General features: G+C 36.6%; 1 protein-coding gene across 2 annotated transcripts in view; it reads right to left on the minus strand.

The window, feature by feature from the left end:
• The window catches only part of ZFR (zinc finger RNA binding protein), a 77813-nt gene that overhangs the window by 8726 nt on the left and 48026 nt on the right, over positions 1–21061 (minus strand). The window contains exons 16-17 of one of the 2 annotated variants that reach the window (XM_081233373.1): positions 17350–17447; positions 16390–16485 (exon numbers count right to left, since the gene is read on the minus strand). In XM_081233373.1, the coding sequence (XP_081089499.1) occupies positions 16390–16485; positions 17350–17447 (194 nt within the window). Of the gene's footprint in view, positions 1–16389; positions 16486–17349; positions 17448–21061 lie in introns of those variants that run through there. The other variant, XM_081233374.1, reaches the window with a different exon arrangement.

Below are 21061 nucleotides of genomic sequence, written 5' to 3' on the forward strand. Positions count from 1 at the left end.
GCTTTACACACAAGCAAAAGCTACAAGAATTCAGCACCACGAAACCAGCTTTACAACAAATGCTAAAGGAACTTCTCTAAGTGGGGAACACAACAGAAGAAAAAGACCCACAAAAACAAACCCAAATCAATTAAGAAAATGGTCATAGGAACATACATATTGATAATCACCTCGAATGTAAACGGTTTAAATGCTCCAACCAAAAGACACAGACCGGCTGAATGGATACAAAAACAAGACCCTTATATATGCTGTCTACAAGAAACCCACTTCAGACCTAGGGATGCATACAGACTGAAAGTGAGGGGATGGAAAAAGATATTCCACGCGAGTGGAAATCACAAGAAAGCTGGAGTGGCAATACTCATATCAGATAAAATAGACTTTAAAATAAAGACTGTTACAAGAGATAAGGAGGGACACTACATAACAATCAAGGGATCAAAGCAAGAGGAAAACGTAGCAAATATAAATATGCACCCAACATAGGAGCACCTCAATACATAAGGCAAATGTTAACAGGCATAAAAGGAGAAATCGACAGTTAACACAGTAATAGTGGGGGACTTTAACACCCCACTTACACCAATAGACAGATCATCCAGACAGAAAATAAATAAGGAAACAGAAGCTTTAAATGACACAATAGACCAGATAGACTTAATTGATATTTTTAGGACATTCTACCCTAAAGTGGAAGAATACACTTTCTTCTCAAGTGCACATGTAACACTCTCCAGAACAGATCACATTTTAGGTCACAAATCAAACCTTGGAAAATTTAAGAAAACTGAAATAGTATCAAGCATCTTTTCCAACTATAGCGCTATGAGATTAGAAATCAATTACAAGAAAAAAACAGTAAAAACCACAAATACATGGAGGCTAAACACCGCACTGCTAAGTAACGAAGAGATCATTGAAGAAATCAAAGAGGAAAGAAAAAAATACCTAGAGACAAATGACAATGAAAACACGACGATCCAAAACCTATGGGACGCAGCAAAAGCAGTTCTAAGAGGGAAGTATACAGCAATTCAAGCTCACCTCAAGAAACAAGAAAAATCTCAAACAATCTAACCTTAAACCTAAAGCAAGTAGAAAAAGAAGAACAAAGAAAACCCAAAATTAGTAGAAGGAAAGAAATAAAAAAGACCAGAGCAGAACTAAATGAAACAGAAACAAAGAAAACAATATCAAAGATGAATAAAACTAAAAGCTGGTTCTTTGAGAAGATGAACAAAATTGACAAACCTTTAGTCAGACGCATCAAGAAAAAAAGGGAGGACTCAAATCAATAAAATTAGAAATAGGGCTTCCCTGGTGGCGCAGTGGTTGAGAGTCCGCCTGCCGATGCAGGGGACACGGGTTCGTGCCCCGGTCCGGGAAGATCCCACATGCCGTGGAGCGGCTGGGCCCGTGAGCCATGGCTGCTGAGCCTGTGCGTCCAGAGCCTGTGCTCCGCAACAGGAGAGGCCACAACAGTGAGAGGCCCGTGTACCACCCCCCCAAAAAAGAGAAATGAAAAAGGAGAGATCACAATTGACACTGCAGAAATACAAAAGATCATTAAGACACTACTACAAGCAACTATACGTTAAGACACTACTACAAGCAACTATATGCCAATAAAATGGACAACCTGAAAGAAATGGACAAATCCTTGGAAAAGTACAACCTCCCAAGACTGAACCAGGAAGAATTAGAAAACATAAACCGGCCAATCACAGGGGGGGAATGAACTTGAAACTGTAATTAAAGATCTTCCAACAAACAAAAGTCCAGGACCAGATGGCTTCACAGGCGAAAGCTATCAAACATTTAGAGAAGAGTTAACACCTATCCTTCTCAGGCTCTTCCAAAAAATTACAGAGGGAGGAACACTCCCCAAACTCATTCTATGAGGCCACCACCACCCTGATATCAAAACCAGACAGAGGTCACAAAAAAAGAAAATTATAGACCAAAATCACCGATGAACACAGACGCGAAAATCCTCAACAAATACTAGCAAACAGAATCCAGCAACACATTAAAAGGATCATACACCATGATCAAGTGGGATTTATCCCAGGGATGCAAGGAATCTTCAATATAGGCAAAACTATCAATGTGATACACCATATTAACAAATTAAGGAATAAAATCCATATGATCATCTCAACAGATGCAGAAAAAGCTTTTGACAAAATTCAACACCTGTTTATGATGAAAACTCTCCAGAAAGTGGGCAGAGAGGGAACCTACCTCAACGTAATAAAGGCCATATACTATAAACCCACAGCAAACATCATTCTCAATGGTGAAAAACTGAAAGCATTTCCTCTAAGATTGGGAGCAAGACAACGACGTCCACTCTCACCACTCTTACTCAATATAGTATTGTAAGTCCTAGCCACAGCAATCAGAGAAGAAAAAGAAATAAAAGGAATACAAACTGGAAAAGAAGTAAAACTGTCACTGTTTGCCGATGACATGATACTATATATAGAAAATCCTAAAGATGCCACTAGAAAACTACTAGAACTAATCAATGAATTTGGTAAGGTTGCAGGATACAAAAGTAATGCACAGAAATCTCTTGCATTCTTATACACTAACAACGAAAGATCAGAAAGAAATTAAGGAAACAATCCCATTTACCATCGCAACAAAAAGAATATAATACCTAGGGGTAAACCTACCTAAGGAGGCAAAAGACCTGTACTCAGAAAATTATCAACACTGATGAAATAAATCAAAGATAACATAAACTGATGGAGAGATAGTCCATGCTCCTGGACAGGAAGAACCAATATTGTGGAAATGACTATACTACCCCAAACAACCTACAAGTTCAATGTAATCCCTATCAAACTACCAATGGCATTTTTCACAGAACTAGAATAAGAAATTTTACAATTTGTATGGAAACACAAGATAACCCAAATAGCTAAAGCAATCTTGAGAAAGAAAAACGGAGTTGAGGGAATCAGGGTCCCCGACTTCAGACTATACTACAAAGCTACAGTAATCAAGACAGTATGGTACTGGCACAAAAACAGAAATCTAAATCAATGGATCAAGACAGAAAGCCCAGAGATAAACCCACGCACATATGGTCACCTTATCTTCGACAAAGGAGACAAGAATATACAACGGAGAAAAGGCAGCCTCTTCAATAACTGGTGCTAGGAAAAATAGACAGCTACATATAAAAGAATGAAATCAGAACACATCCTAACACCATACACAAAAATAAACTCAAAATGGACTAAAGACCTAAATATAAGGCCAGACACTATATAAAACTCTTAGAGGAAAACACAGGCAGAACACTCTACGACATAAATCACAGCAAGATCCTTTCTGACCCATCTTCTAGAGTAAGGGAAATAAAAACAAAAATAAACAAATGGGACCTAATGAAACTTAAAAGCTTTTGCACAGCAAAGGAAACCATAAACAAGATGAAAAGACAATCCTCAGAATGGGAGAATATAGTTGCAAATGAAGCAACTGACAAAGGATTAATCTCCAAAATATATAAACAGCTCATGCAGCTCAATATCACAAAAACCCAGTGCAAAAATGGGCAGAAGACCTAAACAGACATTTCTACAAAGAAGACATACAGATGGCCAACAAATGCATGAAAAGATGCTCAACATCACTAATCATTAGAGAAATGCAAATCCAAAGTACAATGAGGTATCACCTAACACCAGTCAGAATGGCCATCATCAAAAAATCTACAAACAATAAATGCTGGAGAGGGTGTGGAGAAAAGGGAACCTTCTTGCACTGCTGGTGGGAATGTAAATTGATACAGTCACTATGGAGAACAGTATGGAGGTTCCTTAAAAAACTAAAAATAGAACTACCATACGACCCAGCAATCCCACTACTGGGCATATACGCTGAGAAAACCATAATTCAAAAAGAGTCATGTAGCACAATGTTCACTGCAGCTCTATTTACAATAGCCAGGACATGGAACCAACCTAAATGTCCATCAACAGATGACTGGATAAAGAATGTGGCACACATATACAGTGGAATATTACTCAGCCATAAAAATAAACGAAACTGAGTTATTTGTAGTGAGGTGGATGGACCTAGAGTCTGTCATACAGAGTGAAGTAAGCCAGAAAGAGAAAAACGAATACTGTATGCTAACACATATATATGGAATCTAAAAAAAATGGTTATGAAGAACCTAGGGGCAGGACAGGAATAAAGACGCAGATGTAGAGAATGGACTTGAGGACACGGGGAGGGGGAAGGGTAAGATGGTACGAAGTGAGAGAGTGGCACGGACATATATACACTACCAAATGTAAAACAGATAGCTAGCGGGAAGCAGCCGCATAGCATAGGGAGATCAGCTCGGTACTTTGTGACCACCTAGAGGGGTGGGATAGGGAGGGTGGGAGGGAGACGCAAGAGGGAGGAGATATAGGGATATACGTACATGTAAAACTGATTCACTCTGTTATAAAGCAGAAACCAACACACCATTGTAAAGCAATTATACTCCAATGAAGATGTTAGAAACAACAACAACAACCTACATGCACCACAATGTCCATTGCAGCTCTATTTACAATAGCCAGGACATGGAAACAACCTAAATGTCCATCAACAGATGACTGGATAAAGAATGTGGCACATATATACACAATGGAATATTACTCAGCCATAAAAAGAAAAGAAATTGAGTTACTTGTAGTGAGGTGGATGGACCTAGAGTCTGTCATACAGAGTGAAGTAAGCCAGAAAGAGAAAAACAAACACTGTATGCTAATGCATATATATGGAATTTTAAAAAGCAGTACTGATGAACTTAGTAGCAGGGCAGGAATAAAGACGCAGATGTAGAGAACAGACTTGAGGGCACAGGGTGATGAAGGGGAAGCTGGGATGAAGTGAGAGAGTAGCCCTGACGTATATACACTACCAAATGTAAAATGGATGACTAGTGGGAAGCTGCTGCATAGAACAGGGAGATCAGCTTGGTGCTTTGTGATGACCTAGAGGGATGGGATATGGGGATATATGTATACACATAGTTGGTTCACATTATCGTACAGCAGAAACTAACACAACATTTAAAAACATTTATACTCCAAAAAAGATGTGGAAAAAAAGAAACAAGTAAAAGGACAACATCAAAGACAAACAGAATCAAATTAGGAAAATGGTCATTTAGGTTGCAATATGAAGCTTCTTGGTGGCTGAAGTTATTTAAAGAAAAAAGCTCTCTTAAATATTACCTATTAAATGACGTGAAACCTAGGATTGTAATATTTGCTTTAAAAAACATTCATGTGGTATATATTTTTCTTTCCCATCTTTAATAGTAGTAAGAAGAACAATGCTTAGTAAAGGGCAGGCACCATGCTAAGCACTTTTAAAGAAATGATTTCATTTAATTTCTCATAACTAGATGCCACTATACCACAATTTTAAAGATTAAAAAACAGAAAACCTTAAAGAGGTTAAAAGGTCATACAACTAGAAGCTTAAGGGGCTAGGATTTAAACCCAGGTCTGACCGACTCAAACCTGTTTATTTTATTTTATTTTTTTAAAGACAACTATATTTCAATAAATATCCTTCACAATTGACCCAGACAGATAACATTAACTAGTTTCCTTGGATAGTAGTTTCTAGTTCTGATAGAGGTAAAGGGCTATGAAAAAAAAATACTTTGGGAGATTATGGTAACACAGGTACTTTCATTTGGTGGTAGTGTATACCTGTAAAACTTTCTTTAAAAAAAAAAATCACACAGTTGGCAAGTTCAAAGCCACATACTAATGAACCCAGTAATGTCAGTACTAAAGATTTACAATAGGGCTCTTACACTTAATGAAAACACGAAAAATATTCAGTGAAGCTGTTTATCTTCAATGCACTGGAAACAATCTAAATATCAAACCCTAGGAAGTTTGGTCAACTAATTGTAATAGTAGTTAAGTTAGCCTCTTCATCATTATATAACTAGTACTTACTGAGTGAGTGCTTATTATATGCTAAGCACTGTTCTAAGCCTTTACATACATTAACCAATTTTAATCATCATAATCACCTCTTGGTGGTAGATACAACTATTACTCCAATTTTACAGATAAAAATGTTTATGCTACTAAAATAGGATTTTATGAATACCATTACAAGCACTTGTCTGTATAAAAGCCATTTCTGTATTCCAGTGGACACAGGTGAAGATACATGCATGACAAACTTCCCACTCCTAAGTCCATGTGTAGGATGTTATATTTTTGCACATGCACAGCACTTTATTTCATACTCATACACATGTTGATGCACAGTACTTTATTTCATACTCAACAATTCTTAATAAAAACTGTCAAGCCTTCTTCTTTTCTTAAAATTTATTTATTTTTGGCCACATTGGGTGTTTGTTGCTGCACATGGCCTTTCTCTAGTTGCGGTGAGCAGGGGCTACTCTTCATTGTGGTGCACGGGATTCTCATTGAGGTGGCTCCTCTTGTTGCTGAGCACAGGCTCTAGGCACGCGGGCTTCAGTAGTTGTGGCACACGGGTTTAGTTGCTCCGCAGCATGTAGGATCTTCCCAGACCAGGGATCGAACCCATGTACCCTGCAATGGCAGGCGGATTCTTAACCAGTGAGCCACCAGGGAAGTCCTTTTTTTAAAAAAAAATTTATTTATTTGGCTATGCTGGGTCTTAGTTGAGGCATGTGGGATCTTTTAAGTTGCAGCATGTGGGCTCCTAGTTGCAGCATGCGGGATCTACTTCCCTGAGCAGGGATGAAACCCTGGCCCCCTGCATTGGGAGCACAGAGTCTTAGCCACTGGACCACCAGGGAAGTCCCAGAACTGTCAAGTCTCCTTTAAAAAAGTTTACTAACAGCTTTTGGTGATTTGGTGATGTGTATGTGCTCAAGTAGATGGTTTCTGTTATGGGGTAGGTAAGTGCTGAGTTATTATTATTATCTTTAGGTTTTTAAAATTAATTAATTAATTTATTTTTGCTGTGTTGGGTCTTCGTTTCTATGTGAGGGCTTTCTCTAGTTGTGGCAAGCGGGGGCCACTCCTCATCGCGGTGCGCGGGCCTCTCACTATCGCGGCCTCTCTTATTGTGAAGCACAGGCTCCAGACGCACAGGCTCAGTAGTTGTGGCTCACAGGCCTAGCTGCTCCGTGGCATGTGGGATCCTCCCAGACCAGGGCTCGAACCCGTGTCCCCTGCATTAGCAGGCAGATTCTCAACCACTGTGCCACCAGGGAAGCCCCTGAGTTATTATTTTTAGGCTAAAGTGAGTGAGATGATACAGTCCAAGTACAACTTGCTGATTCTCCTGCAGCTAAAAGAATGTTAGTTATTTGCCCTGTGATGTCAGTGTTCTATCACTTAAAACACCTTTTATACAGACAAGTGCTTGTAATGGTATTTATCAAGTTGAAGAGTCTTTGTGGGAGACAGGGAAGGAAGAGTAGAAAAATTCCAATTATCCACATCTAATTATATCTAATAATAAATAGACATTTGACTAACATGTAGATAAAAGAAAAAATAAATAAGGTAAGATCTTCCAAAGGAGTAAGACGCAGGGGAAAATTAGTAACAAAGGTGGCTGTGCATTCTCAACACAAGTGTCCCAAAGCAGCTTCACATACCCAGAACCCTCTGTTGGTTCAGGGAACCAAATTGTTCTTGAAAGGAGATGGTGAATAGGTTTAGGAAGCAAACGGAGCAGATTCTGCATAGGCAAAGCCTCTAGGGGGCCTTCCTGGGCGTGAAACCTGAAGCGTAAAGGTGTGCCAGTGGAGTCCACCTCACGGACTAACACAGCACATCCAATCAGGACACAGGATAAACAAAGCCCATGTCTGGGAATTCCCTGGTGGTCCAGTGGTTAGGACCCAGTGCGTTCGCTGCTGGGGCCTGGGTTCAATCCCTAGTGGGGGAACGGAGATCCTGCAAGCCACATAACATGGCCAAAAAAAGGCCCAAGGTTTACATGCAGCCAAACCCTACTCCTTTCCATAAGCAATCCTCAAAGCAGAGCTCATGGGGGAAGAAAAAGAAGTATTTTAAAAGGTCTGGATACATTCAAAGACAGTTCTTGTTTGGTTGTCTCAGCATAAAAGGATGATTTTGTAATGGAACTGACAATGCTAAGCACTAACGAGATGAAAAAACTGAAACAAACCAGACACAACATCTGTGCATTTGGGAGGAACATAGCATGAAAAATAGAGATGAAAAATCTATTCTTGGGACTTCCCTGGTGGTGCGGTGGTTAAGAATCCGCCTGCCAATGCAGGGGACATGGGTGCAAGTCCTGGTCCAGAAAGATCGCACATGCCGAGGAGCAACTAAGCCCGTGCGCCACAATTACTGAGCCCACATGCCACAGCTACTGAAGCCCTCACGCCTAGAGCCCATGCTCCACAACAAGAGAAGCCATCACAATGAGAAGCCCGCGCACTGTAACTAGAGAAAGAATATCCCCCGCTTGCCGCAACTAGAGAAAGCCCGTGTGCAGCAACAAAGACCCAACCCAGCCAAAAAAACAAAACAAAACAAAAAACTACTCTCTATGGACTTTGAGCAATAATAGTATGTCACTGCTTGTAACAAGTATCATCACTTGTTACAACAAATGTATCACTCTGGTGCAAATATTGAGGGGGAGGCTATGTATGTACAGTGGAGGCCGGTATGTGAGAACTCTGTACTTTCTGCTCAGTTTTGCTGTGAACCAAAAAGTGCTTTAAAAAATATCTATTAAAATATAATCTATTCTGGAAGAATCTTAATTTAAGGAAATGAAGATATAACCTGCTAACATTCTGAGTAATAGAGAACTTGATAAATACAAAAAGCCAATAAAATTAAGAGCTCAAAGTTGAGATGAAAAGGAAGACTGCAGAGCTAATTAAGCAAACTGAAATGCAAAATAACATTATTATAGAACTAATAATGAATTATAAATAGCAAAGAAGATTAGGACATAGTTGGAAACTAAATTACTGCCAAAGAAACAATAATAGGGGACAAAAGAGGAAAGAGAACAAAGATTAAAACAATCACAAAGATAATAGATATGTAGGACAAAGGCAATGCAATATAAGGATAATTGGTGTCCCTGAAAATAGAGAATCATATTAATAATTTGTCAAATCTGCAGGGCAAAAAGGACAAAGTTTTCAATGAAATGCTGATATTGAACAACAGATTCCAAGACATAATTTGGTTAAGTTACTAAAATTCAAGGATAAAGAATTTTTCAGCAGCCTGTAGAAAAAGTAAAGGCAAAAAAATTAGGCTGGACTTAGATTTAGTAATACTCAGTGCTGGAAGATAATGGAGCAACACCAATAAATGGAGGAGGAAAAATTGTGACCTAACAATATATTTCTCAATAAAGTAATGGTAACTGGCAAAGATTCTCAAACATGAAAGAAATTTTAAAAAATTAAAACACTTTTTGATAAAAACTATATGATGATAAAATGCAGTCAATCAAGAAATAAAAAGAGGAAGCCCCAGTAAAAGATCTAATGGTTGGCATGAAAACATTCAGATACAGAACATTAAACAAAGGGAATATGACTCCAGAAGGTAAATGTAGTTATTTTTAAACCTTCAAGGTTTAAAAAAGCATTAAGTGTAAACTTTCCTTGTTTTCTAAGTGGAATCAGCATATATTAAGACATAAATCAAGAAACAGGTTTTAATACATTACTTAAAGGAATGAATGAAACAAATGAAAAAAAGAAAATATAACAAAAAACCCAAAAGAGGATGTGAGGAGTACGAAGAAGTGATCATTTTCTCAGCTTTTATAGATGAGAGGTTAACAAACATTACCTCAAATTGTTAAACAAATAGATGAAAATACCACAAAAAACTATAAATAGGGCAACAACTAATTGTATAAGTAATCAGAAGGAAACCCATTCACACATAAGAAAGAACAAGAAAAGGATAAGAATTATGGGAAAGGGCAGAAGAAAACAAAGGAAACAAAAAGAATCATACCAGACAAAAGTTAATATAAAAAGCTAGAGTTTAGGAGGCTGGGGGTACAGACAAAATAAGTGAAGGGGATTTAGAGGTACAAACTTCCAGCTTTAAGATAAGTAAGTCAGAGGGATGTAAGTGCACATCGGGAATATGGTTGACAATACTGTAATAACTTTGGTAACAAATCATAACTGGTCATTATTTCAGTAATCATTTCATAATGTATAAAAATATCAAATCACTATGTTGTACACCTGAAACTAATATAATATTGTAAGTTAGTTATAATTCTTTCTTTTTTTTTTTTTTGCGGTACGCGGGCCTCTCACTGTTGTGGCCTCTCCCGTTGTGGAGCACAGGCTCCGGACACGCAGGCTCAGCGGCCATGGCTCATGGGCCCAGCCGCTCTGTGGCATGTGGGATCCTCCCGGATCGGGGCACGAACCCGTGTCCCCTGCATCGGCAGGCGGACTCTCAACCACTGCGCCACCAGGGAAGCCCATAATTCTTTTTTTTTTTTTTTAATTTATTTATTTATTTGGCTGTGTTGGGTCTTCATTTCTGTGCAAGGGCTTTCTCTAGTTGCGGCGAGCTCGTGCCACTCTTCATCGTGATGTGCGGGTCTCTCACTGTTGCGGCCTCTCTTCTTGCGGAGCGCAGGCTCAGTAGCTGTGGCTCATGGGCTCAGCTGCTCCGCGGCATGTGGGATCTTCCCAGACCAGGGCTCGAACCTGTGTCCTCTGCATTGGCAGGCAGATTCTAAATCACTGTGCCACCAGGGAAGCCCAATTCTTTTTTTTAAAGCTAGAGTTTTGGGGTTTTTTTTTTTGCGGTATGTGGGCCTCTCACTGTTGTGGCCTCTCCCGTTGCGGAGCACAGGCTCCAGACGCGCAGGCTCAACGGCCATGGCTCACGGGCCCAGCCGCTCCGTGGCATGTGGGATCTTCCCGGACCGGGGCACGAACACATGTCCCCTGCATCAGCAGGCAGACTCTCAACCACTGCGCCACCAGGGAAGCTCAAAGCTAGAGTTCTGATATTAATAAATGGACAAGGCTTATTAACTAATAGCAGAAAGTGTTAATTAAATGCCCTTTATAATGGCAAAAGGTTCAAATTCACAATTACGACATAGTTGTATTAAGTGTCTATGTCCAAAATACTACTGCAACAAAACAATAAAGAACTGTAGAATACACAACAAAATACCAGATTTTAATTTATCTTTGTCAGTCCATGGACAGATAAAGTAGACAAAAAATATGAAGGAAAGGAGACAGAAGATATGAACAGAATTGATGAAGTTGAACTAAGGGGTATATATTAAATGCTATACCTTGCTGAGAACACATTTTTTAAGTGCCCACACTTTACAAAAACTGTACATATGAGACCACAAAGAAAACTTTAAATTCCCAAAATTGCAAATAGAATATGTTTATTGCATTATTTTTATATGCTATAAAATCTAGAAGTTATTTACAAAAACAAAAGCAACTCTTCTTCAGTCATGTAGAATTAAAAAATTCCCTCAAAACTACTCTTGGCTTAAAGACAATATTAAAATGAATTTCGGAATGCATAGAAAAAAAAAGAAAAAATATTACACACACACATACACACACATATATATATATATATATATATATATGTATATATGGCCAAAACCTATGTCCAGCCTTAAACTACAGCTCTAAAACCTCTATAATTAAAGAGTGAGTGAATGAAACAAGTATCCAACTCATGAAGTTTGTAAAAGACCAAAAATAAACCCAAGGAAAATAGAAAATTAGAGATGAAATAAGAAATTAATGAATTACTAAGGAAAATGGCAGATCTGGCAGCTAAATCCAAGGAGCTGGCTCTTTGAGGGGAGGAAAAAAATAATAAATTGGATAAACTACTGCCTAAAGGATATAATACTAGGAGAGATTTTTAAATGTCAAATACTGACATTTTGGTGTGCTTTAACCTACCAAAATGCTTGCGTATTTTATGTTATATGTATATGATTTCACAGATCGGCCAGCAGCTTTGCCCTCCCTGATTCTCCCATCATTACCCTGTCATGGCCTATCTTCCCCAAGTTCCTTTCACCTGTGCATCCTCTCTTCCACTCAGTTCTTAGATCTCTGCACCCTCAAAGGAGAGAGGGTCCCTTGAAGTTTATGGCTCTCTCTGATAAAGAGGAAAAGTAAGGTGTAGGCAAAGGGCCATCTGTAGTGTTGGACCTCCAAACTCCAAGAGTAGCCAAGGAGTGGCCTGAGAGTTCAGTCTCAAAAGTACTGAAGCTTAGACTTACTACAACAGAAATAGCCTCAAGGGCACCTGGGTTGAAGGGACTGAAGTTGAAGGAATCAGGAAGTAAAATGGTAATGCATAATGCTTATAGTTTTGAACACTTAAAAAATTTAAAGTTATATAATGCTCATAAATTTTTATACTTAAAATCTATTAAGAATTCAGTGAATTCTCATCACAAATAAATACTAAACACCCATTTGTTATTTTGCTCCTATACAGCAACTGCTATTACTGGCTAGTTTAAGCAATCAAAGAATTAAAAGTAATAAAAAAGATGTTACAGGTATTTTTAAAACTCTAAGAGAGCAAAACTCTAAAAATCTGAATATCTGGCTGAATTGGTCAATTTTTCTAGGAAAAGATAAGTTGCCAAAAATTACCCCAAGAGAAAGAAAAACTGAACAAACCAATTAATCACAATAAAAGAAACCAAGAAAGCACCACCCCTTTTATAAGTGACTGATGATGTCACATGAATTTTATAAAAAATATAGTTTTTTAAAAAATAATTTATATATATATTTATATATATATTTTTTGGCTGTGCTAGGTCTTAGGTGAGGCATGTGGGCTTTCTAGTTGAGGCGTGCAAGCTCAGTAGTTGTGGCTCATGGGCTTAGTTGTTCTGCGGCATGTGGGATCTTAGTTCCCTAATCAGAGATTGAACCTGCCTCCCCTGCACTGTAAGGCGGATTCTTTACCACTGGATCACCAGGGAAGTCCCAAAAAACATATAGTTTTGATGCTACTAAAAACTGTTTCAGAGTTTAGAGAAAGAACGAAAGCTTCTAAATTATTCTTATAGAGTTTGTGTATTATTGATCCTAAATCTAACAAAGAAGACAAAAATAAAACCACAAAAATTTCCTTTATGTCACTGCAAAATTCCTAAATAGACTACCAGCAAACAGAACTTAACAGTTCATTAAGATTATTCTCAAATATAAGAGAATCATCTCTGGAATGCAAAGGTAGCTCAATATCAGGAGATATATTTGTAAATATACAATATTAACAGGGTGAAGGAGAAAAACTATACATTCATGTCAAGAAACCTTGAAAAATTATCGATAAAGTTCAATTTACATTCCTGATTCAAAATTACTTAGTAAACTAAGAGAGGGTTGACATTTCTAACATTACAAAGAAATAAATATCTCAAATAAAAGGCTATACCACCATGCTTAACAGACTTTATATACTAGAAACATTTTCAAAGCAATTAAGACATAACATGCATGTAAAGTATTATTTATTTTATTCCATAATTATTCTAGGAGTATCAACCAACTAAATTAGAAAAGAGATTGGTAGATATGATTCCAAGCCAAGAGAATCACATGAAAAATATTACTACAAATAAAGGAATGCAGTCAGGTGGTGGGTTAAAAATTAATATATTTAACATATATAAACAATAACCAGAAAATGGTATTTTAAAAAACTCTAAAAGAGAAATACCTAGGTACAAACAACTATGCCCAGAACCCATTCAAATCTAAATAAGTGAGTAACATTCATTCCAATAAGTAGGACATCCCATAAAGAAGAGTCAGTATTATAAAAGTGATGACATTCCACCAATTATTAATTCAATACAGTGCTACTTAAAAATCATCAAGAGAACCGGAGAAACTGAACAAAATGGTAGTCAAGTTCTTTCAGAAAAAGAAGCATGAGAAAAGCACTACCCCCCCCCAAAAAATCTTCTGTGTAAGATGGTGTTTATAATGAATAGCAGAGAATGAAGAGGGAAGACTTCTGATGAAGAGAACAATCAGAATTTTAAAACACACTATGAAGCTTTAAAAATTAAAAGAGTTTGGTACTAGAAAAGACTGAGCAATGAAAGAGGGCTGCAGAAGTAGGCCTGCAAAAAAGGAACTTTGGTTTGTGACAGGGTTTCTCTTCCTCAGTGCCACTGATAACCAGTTTTGACAACCAAAATTATCCCCAAACATTGCCAAATGTCCCCTAGAGGGCAAAACTGATGGTGGCTGAGAACCACTGGTTTATGATAATGGTGACATTTCAAAATGGGGATTGGGAGAACAAACATCACTACTAAATAAAATGTTAAATGGTACTGGAATAATTGGTAATTGGTCTGGAAAAACATATAGCTGGATCCACCTTTAATCCACGTATGATTTTTAAATTAATTTTTAATTATACAAGTAATAAAATATATATTTCATCCTAGTAAAATCCAAGCATTACAGATCTCTACCTAATCCTACTAGTCACTACTGAGAGACAACCACTGTTGTAATATGAAATACATCCTTCCAGGAGGTTTGCTATGCATTATGACTAAAGAACTAAATAAACATGCAAACAAGCAAGCATCTGTAGAAAATATAATTTGATGGGGGGGGGGAAAGCTCTAGAAGAAAACGTGTGAATAATTTATAACCTAAAATATGAAAGAACTTTGTAAGTAGAAATAAAACCATTAAGTCATAAAACATTAATGGATTAGAATTTGCAAAGATTTTAAAGCTTTTATAAAACAGCAAAAATTAAATGAAAAGCAGATGAAAAACTGGAAAAAATTATTTTTTAATACAGATAAGAGTTAATTTCTTATAGAAAGAGTTATAAATTGAGAAAACGAAAAATAAAGGAACTGGCAGTTAAGAGAAAAATAATTACAAATGCCAATAATCACATAAAGAAATCTAAATAAAAAATGAGACACCATTTTTTTTTACCTATTGTGTTAAAGAAGTGTGATGATATCCCAAAGTTAGCGAGGGTGTGAAGGAAATGATCAGTTCAACAATTTTTGGAAGTTTTAAATGATCCACCTTTCTGGTAACAATCAACACATGTCCTTTGACCTTGGAATTCTATAGCAATTGACCCTAGCCATTTATCACATGTATATAATACTCATAAAAGCCTGATAACAATACAATGAAAATTTAATAGCAAAAGACTGCAAACAATGCAACTGTCCATCAAATGACTACCAGTTGAATAAAATACTGCATGTCCATACAAAGGCAACACCATGTAGTCAATACAGCTCTCAAAGAGCTCCAAGATGCATTTTGTTGAGAAAGATGCAAACAATGTAAACAGCATGACCCACTCCTGTGTTAAAAAAAAAAGAATTAAGATAACCCTGGCTATGCAACTCTCTCTAACCCAACTCTGGAATCAGTAGTTTCAGTTATATTTCTGAATGAATCCCTCTCTATCTGAATTCTTGCAGGAACCCAAACAGTTCAATATCAAAGGGATATATGTACATAAATAAAAATAGGAACATACATGGGACTTCTTTGGTGGTGCAGTGGTTAAGACTCCATGCTCCCAATGCAGGGGGCCTGGGTTCGATCCCTGGTCAGGGAACTAGATCCCACATGAATGATGCAACTAAGAGTTCACATGCCACAACTAAGGAGTCCACGTGACGCAACTAAGGAGCTGGTGTGCTGCAACTAAGGAGCCGGCAAGCCCCAACTAAGGAGCCTGCTTGCCACGACTAAGACCCAGCACAACCAAATAAATAAATATTTATTTAAAAAAGGAACATACACGATATATATGAATGCATTTTTTTCCCCTAGGAAAACAATCACAACAAACTGTGTCAAGATAGCTTGCCTTTAAATGATGAGAAGGCTTTCATTTCTACTTCGTGCCTTTCTGCATTATTTGAATTTCCTAATTTTATGCATTTTGAATAATGTATATTTCTAAATCTTAAAAATTCCTTATACATTATTTTGTTAAAATGTCAACAAAACCTTGCATAAGTAGATTAATAGCTCATTTTTAGCTTTCTTTGTACCTTTATGTATGTACAACTAATAATCGGTCCTATTTTAAAGAAAGTAATAAACACTGTGAGAAGAGTTAAAAAAAAAAAAAAAGAGAGGAAAATACAGAAAGAAAATCAAGTGGAATTCTCAGAAAATTAAGACCCCAGGATTTCTCACTGGAAGAAAAAAACTACATTTAGGAAATGAAAAGAAAGTTGATAATTAGATGTAAGATGAGTCTATTAAAAAACTGCAGAAATATTTCCTATATGTTTATTTTTCACACCATACAGTTACATATTACTCACCCAGCTTGGAAAATCAGACCAGGTTGGAACTCGCTGACAGAGGTCCCGGAGAATACGTATGATAATCACACAGGACTGCAGACCATTAGCTCTAGCCTTGAGAGCAACACAAAAACCAACTGAATTAATCTTAGAAATACTGAAAGTATCCCTTGACGAAAAAAAAGTTAAAATACCACTGTTCAATGGAAGCTCAGATAAAAATAAAACAAAAATAACCACGCTTAAAACTGGATTCAATGAGCTGCCATTTACAGCAATATTTTATGCCAGGGTTAGTATTTAAAAGCTGATATTTTAGGTCAAAGTAAACAGATTATACAAGAATAATTGTTCTTGATCCCCTGTGAACCTTGACCTGTGTTCATTTAAAACAGTAAACTTCAAAAAAAAGTCTGCCTACATTAGAAATAAAAGAAAAAGTAAAGAGCTAAAAAGTTTGTCTAGGGACTGAAAGATTAAGGAAATCTGTTTGGTTTCCTTTCTGTGCCTTTGCATAACTGCAAAGTCACTAAACCAAACAGCTGCTTCCTCACCTTTCATTCCCTACACTTATTAACTTAGAGAAAGAGGGGGGGAAAATCTTAAAACTATACACAAAGCTTTAAACACATATTCCATTATTTAAAGCAAAGTTAATCTGCAGCCTTATGGAATATAATATATGTACACAAACATGTGATGTTCCTAAACAAGTCAACTTTAAATATAGCCACTAAAAATAAAAATAAAAAAACCCAAACTACAAAACACCCCCAAAACCTGAGTTTATTGTCAAATTAATAGTAACTGCAATATGCAGATCTTCATACCCAGCTTTCTATGTTAACATTCTCTGATATTTAATTTAAAATAGTATTGCTTGGGCAATCTTTTGAAATGTTTAAACACAGTTAAACATGTTGTACTGAACTACTCTCTCATAAGGCTACAAGAAAAAAGTAAAATGATGTTCCGAACCTGGAACCACTTAGCGTGGCGTAGAGCAGCCAGAGCGTCAAGGCATTTTTGCCTGTCCAAGACGTCCGGTGGGTCTTTCACCATACCCGAGGTTACATCTAAAATGGATTGAATTGGCAAAATGCGGTGAGGAATGGGTGTTTGACCAGGTGAGCAAGACACTTCCTTAAAGTAGCATCAGTGTCACATGAGCCATTTGAGAGTTTGTCAACACTTTAAAGTACCAAGGGAGTTATTTTCAACAAATTCACATAATCTAATATGAAGATCAAGATGAGAATTAAACTCTTTATTTTAGAAATAAATAACTTCTGCAAATATAAACCCTACCCACCAAAATAAAATCAAAAGGAAGGATTACTGGACACAGCGCACCAGCACAAAGACGACAAGACAAAAGGGAACACAAAAATCCACCTTAATAAATGAGAATGTACAATAAACTATTGAGTTTGTTCAGTATTTTAAATGGCCATAGGTTATTCTGGGGCTAATATGTCAAAGAACTAACGATAAATATGGGATGATCAATGCAGTAATAATCATAGAAAAAAATAAAGAGCCAAAAATAAGCATTTCTAAGAGTTCAAGTGACTTCTCTTCCACAAGAGAATTTTAGCTTTAAGAATTAAGGGAATATGAAATGCCCTTTAAAATTCAAAGTTCCCATGAAGTATTTCAAAGAATAATTGGAGAGAAACAATGAGTAAAGTAGAAAAGGGCAATAGGAACTAGCATGGTTAAATAGAATAAGTATAGAAATAGAACAGATGCAGTAAGCAGAATGGTTTGATGATGTATCTGTAGAATCTTTTAAGTTGCAAAGTCAGTTATAACTGATTTTAATCAGATTATTGTATTAAAACATAAATGAGCTATATAAAACTTGAGAAGAAAATCTGAACCTAAATCAGGACAAGAAGTAAACTCTTCATTCATAAAAGGCCAGCTTTACGTTCATTTAAACAGATCTGTAAACTGTGTACAAAAGTTGCTAATCAAGCTAATCAAAGGTGTAAGTCAATCTAATTCACAACTCTTGGTGATTTTAAAATATTTTCTAAATATAGGAAAATTACATACCAGGCAAGTAATCTATTGAAAACAGTCTTCTAGATAAAAAGCACCAAAATTATGGGATATTTAGGATATAATTTTATAAATCATTGAGGGCACCAAATGAATATGTGGGACAAAAGATGAAATATACAATAAAAGAAAACACAAAGATGATTTTACTTTAAGAGTACTATTGCAACGCTGGGCAAATTATTTGACTTTTTTATTTATTTATTTTTTTTTTTGTGGTACGCGGGCCTCTCACTGTTGTGGCCTCTCCCGTTGCGGAGCACAGGCTCCGGACGCGCAGGCTCAGCGGCCATGGCTCACGGGCCCAGCCGCTCCGCGGCATGTGGGATCTTCCCAGACTGGGGCACGAACCCATGTCTCCTGCATCGGCAGGCAGACTCTCAACCACTGCGCCACCAGGAAGCCCTGATTGTCTATTTTTATATGAGCATTCAGAAATCTTAAAAGATATCTGGTCCTTATTTTGAGTAGATGACATATTAAAAAGCATATTTAAAAAGTAATAAAGAATTCCATCCCTTGTCTGGGCTTTTTCTTCTTAGTTCCTAGTCCTTACATAATCAGATGGCACATATTTTCAGAATACATATTAGAAGGGAATTTTACAGATAATCAAAGAACACTGTGTGGCATTCTGAAAATGAACACTGAAAGAGGAATCTGGGTACTAAAAAGAAAAGTATCAAGTCAGAAATAGTAGTAATTTTTAAAAACTAATAAACAATCTCAAAACCTGAAAAATCAACTACTGAATCCAGAAATATAATGAACATAAGAAATGGGCTATTCTGAGAGAAGGAAAAGGAACACAGGAAAGCACAGCTAATTAAAGAAGTAAAAAAAAAAAAAAAAAAAGCAAGAAACAACAACAAAAAACCACTCCCCAAAGCAAGGTTACAGAACATGCTGAAGAACCCTTTCCATGTCCCTTACTTATTTACATTACCTGCTAAAGCTAAAATGCAAATAGGTGATAATGTGCAATCTCTTTCTAAAAGTTTCTGAATTTTTAATGTTAATTCATGTTTTAATTTCCTCCAATACAGAAGAAAACTTTTCCTTTTGCACACAATCATTCATAACTTTGGACATTTAAATTAATGATACAATTTCAAAGATGCCAAGACACCTATTGCAATTTAAAAACAACTTAAGAGCTATAAGTAGGAAATGTCTGTCAAATTTAGAGTGTGGATTTTTGCACCCATTCTATATTTCAAGTGGATTAACCCCTTAGATATATTGTACTAAAATCATACTTTCTTCCTAATACCCAGTTAACAAAACAAAACAAAATCAGTTCATTTATTTAAAAGAAAGCAAATTCTTACCCTACAAAAATGTGTTTCATAAATTTTAAGGGGTTAATCACCAGTTAGAACACATGCTGTGTCCACACTATTTTATGATTAAAAGTTAATGGGAATATATTAATTTAAATTAACATGGTTATATAAAATATGTAGTCCACCCAACAATTTAAAAACTAGTGTGAACACTGCTCAATTCTAGAAGACAAAGACAAAACAAACAAAACAGCCACACGAAGGACAATAAATGCCAGACTCTGCATCCAAAATCCCTCCTTAATCAAATGGCAGGTGTGACACTGAGCTTTTGAAAACCTTGGTCAAAAATCCTTCCGATGTCTTGGCAGCAACCCCTGACAGGAATCAATTCCCTCTGCTAGAAGGCTTTGGACCAGGCCTGATAAGCTAAAGGTGGAAAAAAACACACACAATACTTGACTTGCTACAGAAGAGACACTGTAGCAAGGGTTAGAGCATTTTGAACATTTCAAGCTTCAAGTCAATTAAGTGTTTACTTAATGTTTAACTGTCAAACACAGTAACATAAAACAGATCTGTAATGTGTTTAACAGTTATTTGGGCAATTTAATCATCTCCTTTAAATAATTTTTGGTATCAAACAGGACCATTACGCATTAAGAGGCTACCACAACTATGCGCAAGTCGCCAGTCTCATGATTTACAAGTGCTCTTCCGGCAAAGCCTTCCTTACCCCTGTACTAACTCCCCAAAGCAAGCTATAGGCTTTAAATGATTTTAAGACACAGAGCATTCAGAGCTGCAGTGAGAGAGAATACATACCGTTATTCTGCAGCAATCTTCATAATGAAGCTAAAGACATGATTTACTGCAGTTATCTGCAGCAAAGAACACTATCAATGTTTCTACACTTTTTGCACATCCAACTTTTCAGCTCAGTGTCTTGAAGTAAAATCTTTCAATTTTGGACTGACCACTTCTCTCACCGTAATATTTACGAAATTCAGAACAATAACTCAAGTCTGGGTCAGACAAAAATATAATTTTGTTTCCTTTAGAAGGGATAGGTTATTAAAGACTACTACAAATATGATACTATTAACTTTAGACTTTTGCAACAAAATAAAATTACTTGATACTGCACAAATTTAAGTAAGCCTAAATATAACTGGACAAGATGTGCTCTGAAATAAAGTTAAGTGGTTATATGAGTAAAATTTCATATGAAATACAGCAACTATTATTTATAACATAATCTTGAAGATTTCTTATTCAAATCCTAAGAGTCTTATGCTGCATATGAATTGACCAGATTGACTCAGGAACTGTTTTTC

Source organism: Mesoplodon bidens, assembly GCF_964165515.1.
Source record: "Mesoplodon bidens genome assembly, chromosome: 4".
Lineage (NCBI taxonomy): Eukaryota > Metazoa > Chordata > Mammalia > Artiodactyla > Ziphiidae > Mesoplodon > Mesoplodon bidens.